The sequence below is a fragment of the Lottia gigantea genome, assembly GCF_000327385.1.
Source record: "Lottia gigantea unplaced genomic scaffold LOTGIsca_81, whole genome shotgun sequence".
Lineage (NCBI taxonomy): Eukaryota > Metazoa > Mollusca > Gastropoda > Lottiidae > Lottia > Lottia gigantea.
In genome coordinates this window covers 598,924-601,836 of record NW_008710694.1, presented here as the reverse complement: position 1 = coordinate 601,836, position 2,913 = coordinate 598,924, and the positions used below count along the sequence as shown (strand labels likewise).

General features: G+C 40.6%; 1 protein-coding gene across 1 annotated transcript; it reads right to left on the bottom strand.

Moving 5' to 3' along the window:
• Positions 1-539: 539 nt before the first annotated feature.
• On the bottom strand, positions 540-1,067 carry LOTGIDRAFT_132951 (hypothetical protein; the record flags this gene model as incomplete). The annotated part of the gene is made up of 2 exons (XM_009067294.1): positions 540-688; positions 917-1,067. Coding segments are annotated over 2 exons (300 nt in total), but the record flags the coding sequence as incomplete, so codon positions are not given.
• Between the last annotated feature and the right edge of the window lie 1,846 nt (positions 1,068-2,913).

The window sequence follows — 2,913 nt, the reverse complement described above, 5'->3', positions numbered from 1 at the left end:
TTGTGCCCAAATATAATAGAATGTGCATGCACATTAACAATTTCTTTCAATATTTTCTATGGGAATTACTTTTATGGTTTTGGAAAATAAAAAAGTCACCTTACTAAAGTTGATTTTAAACATTAGGTTGTAAACGAGGTTTTGATTTGGCTATGCATTGTACAATATGAAACTAATTGTGTTCAAGGCCTATTCTATCCATTGTAAAGGTCTTTTACCATTTATATGTGTTATGCCTTCACCCCCAACAATTACACTGGCAAATGCCTGTCTGGCAACGGTTGTGGTTGTGGGAGGTTTAAACGATGCCAACGATAAGGGGCTATTTACACAAAAATTCCAGCATCACCCATACTTCCATTTGTGCCACTATCGACATAAACAAATTTGTAATCGGCATCCACTAAAGCTAAATTACAATACTACAAAATCCCTTGTAATTATAAAATTCGGATCCTGTATGTCTTGGCTTTCTCAAAGCAATGTGTTTCCCATCAAGAGCTTGATGCATGATTGTGCATAATAATGTAGATGATAAATTATAGAAATGATATGATCACTGTTTTACATACCCTCAAATACTGTGTTTGTAGAACATCATATATGGCCCTGCACGTCTCTGGAATAATTTTACTGATTGTGTTCTTGGAAACTATGTACAGATATTCTAAGGATTGGTAACTGTCTCCTACCAAGAAAACAATTCATCAATTCAGTCTGATGAGAGCATACATGACAATATAGACAGAAACGGAAGTATTTTTTGTCATGATATTCAGCACAGTATGCTCATCTTTGTCCTGTTGGCATCAATGTTCACATTTATACATGCACAAGTCACAAAAGAACATTATGTCTATGTGCTGAACATAGCAGAATATTTGAATAGCTTACATAACCTCACTCGCAGGTGAACTTACCTGTATAGCTAAAAATCTTAATGTTAATGCCAGTCGTTCCCCAGCTGTTATACATTCTCTCATGTTGGTATCATTTCGTCTGATTACAGGGTCCAAAAGTTCTAGTAGCTCTTGAAATGAAGCCCTGTTCATTCGCAAGAAATTCTTCAAGGCCTTTAATTGTGTCCTGCTGCTTCAGTTCGTCCACCAACGAATGATATGCACCATACTGTAATCGCCTGCTTAGCCAGGGACGTATCCAGCAAGAACGAGGTGGTCTCTGTTTTTTCCTTTTGTCATTCTCGTTAATAACAATTGTTATTTCATCCTCCGTATCACTTCCAACTTCATAAGCTCCCTCCACTTTACTTCTGCTTCAGTTGTCATGTGACTAGATGACCTATAGGATGTGTCCTACCATGTGAACAAACTTGTCCTAAGGATTTATTCTTTAGGTCATCCTATCCATAGGATTTATCCTAAAGGACAAATCCTTCCGTGTAATCACCGCTACCTGTCCAGTTTTTGCTAAGTCTGTCGGCTATCAGTTTCAGTGCAGTTTGTCTTTTATCCTTTATAATTAGCAGAAGAAATACACCACAGAACAGGTGATGATGAAAAACCTCGATAAAGGATTCGGTGTCGCCTCTGGACAGCTCGACGTCTGCCATTTTGTATCGAGAGAGGTCAAGCGCGCTCGAATTTGATTTGTCAGTTCTTAGGATAAATCCTACGGGATAGAATTCTAAAGTAACCGGTCTAGAAAAATCTTAAATGTTATGCGTTATGCTTCAAGTCTGTGTCGGAAATAACCAGAAGAATCGGAGTATTTCTTACGGGCAAGCGGTCATTGATCATCAGCTCGATCAAGTAATGATCCTTGAACGACGCCTATCGGCTACTCCTTTTTGGAAGGCTACCAACCCGACAGTCAACACCCAGATGATCCAGAGTACCAACAAGCACGAGAACCCAGTGGGAACAAGAGCTCACGCTCTTAATCTCATTGATTCCGTGTACGCCGACCATTTGAAGATCTACACCGATGGTTCCAAGAGTAGTACAGCAACAGGTTACGGTTTGTGCATCCCAGCAAAAGGCATCCGCATTAGCAAAAGGATCCCCCCGCACAGCAGAACTTCTTGCCATTAGGGACGCGGTAGCATGGCTACCCGTCAATCACACGGAGCATGCCGCGATTCTATCCGACTAGCTAAGCGGCCTCCAATCTATTTTTCTCACCTCTTCGAATTGCAGGTCAGAAGTTATTGCCGAAATAAGAAGAATGATCCACAACTATCAAACCAACAACGACCACAATATTGAATTAGTATGGGTTCCATCGCACGTCTCCATTCCTGGCAATGATCAAGCAGACCGTTGTGCCAAGGAAAGTCTGAGTCTGGTGGATATTGAGCCTATAGAATACGCCTATTCGGAATTCTGCAGTATCGTATCTTCTAGGATCAACCAGAAATGGGCCGACATGTTACGGAACCTCGACACCGCAAGATACCAGATTGATCCGAAGATACCAAACCAAACCAAACCAAACCATCCATCTGTAGCCATCTGCAAAGTGGCAACCAGACTCCGGATTAACAACGTACGGTACTACGAGACTACCAGTTCAACGTCATATAATGTCGCTGCGGCCACGTTGACACAAGGTTGCATGTCCTCATTCAATGCACTGAACTGAAACCCGCTCGTAAGCCACTGACAGAGTACCTGGAAACCAACGGCATACCATTCACCATACAAAATGTTTTTGCTTCACCCACGGACCACTGGTATACGATAATGGAACTAGTCTTCCATTTTATAATCAAATCTGTCTTGAACAGATAGGCTAAGTTTTCATACTCAAAGTTTCTTAACACTTTTAATTATATCCAATCAATTTAACAAGTTTCATTGCAGAAACATCAGAGAACATCTTTCCCCCTTTTGTTGAAAGCTTTTCCCCCTTTTATTTTTTTCCTCCCTCTTTTCTCACTTTCTTTTTTTTTCT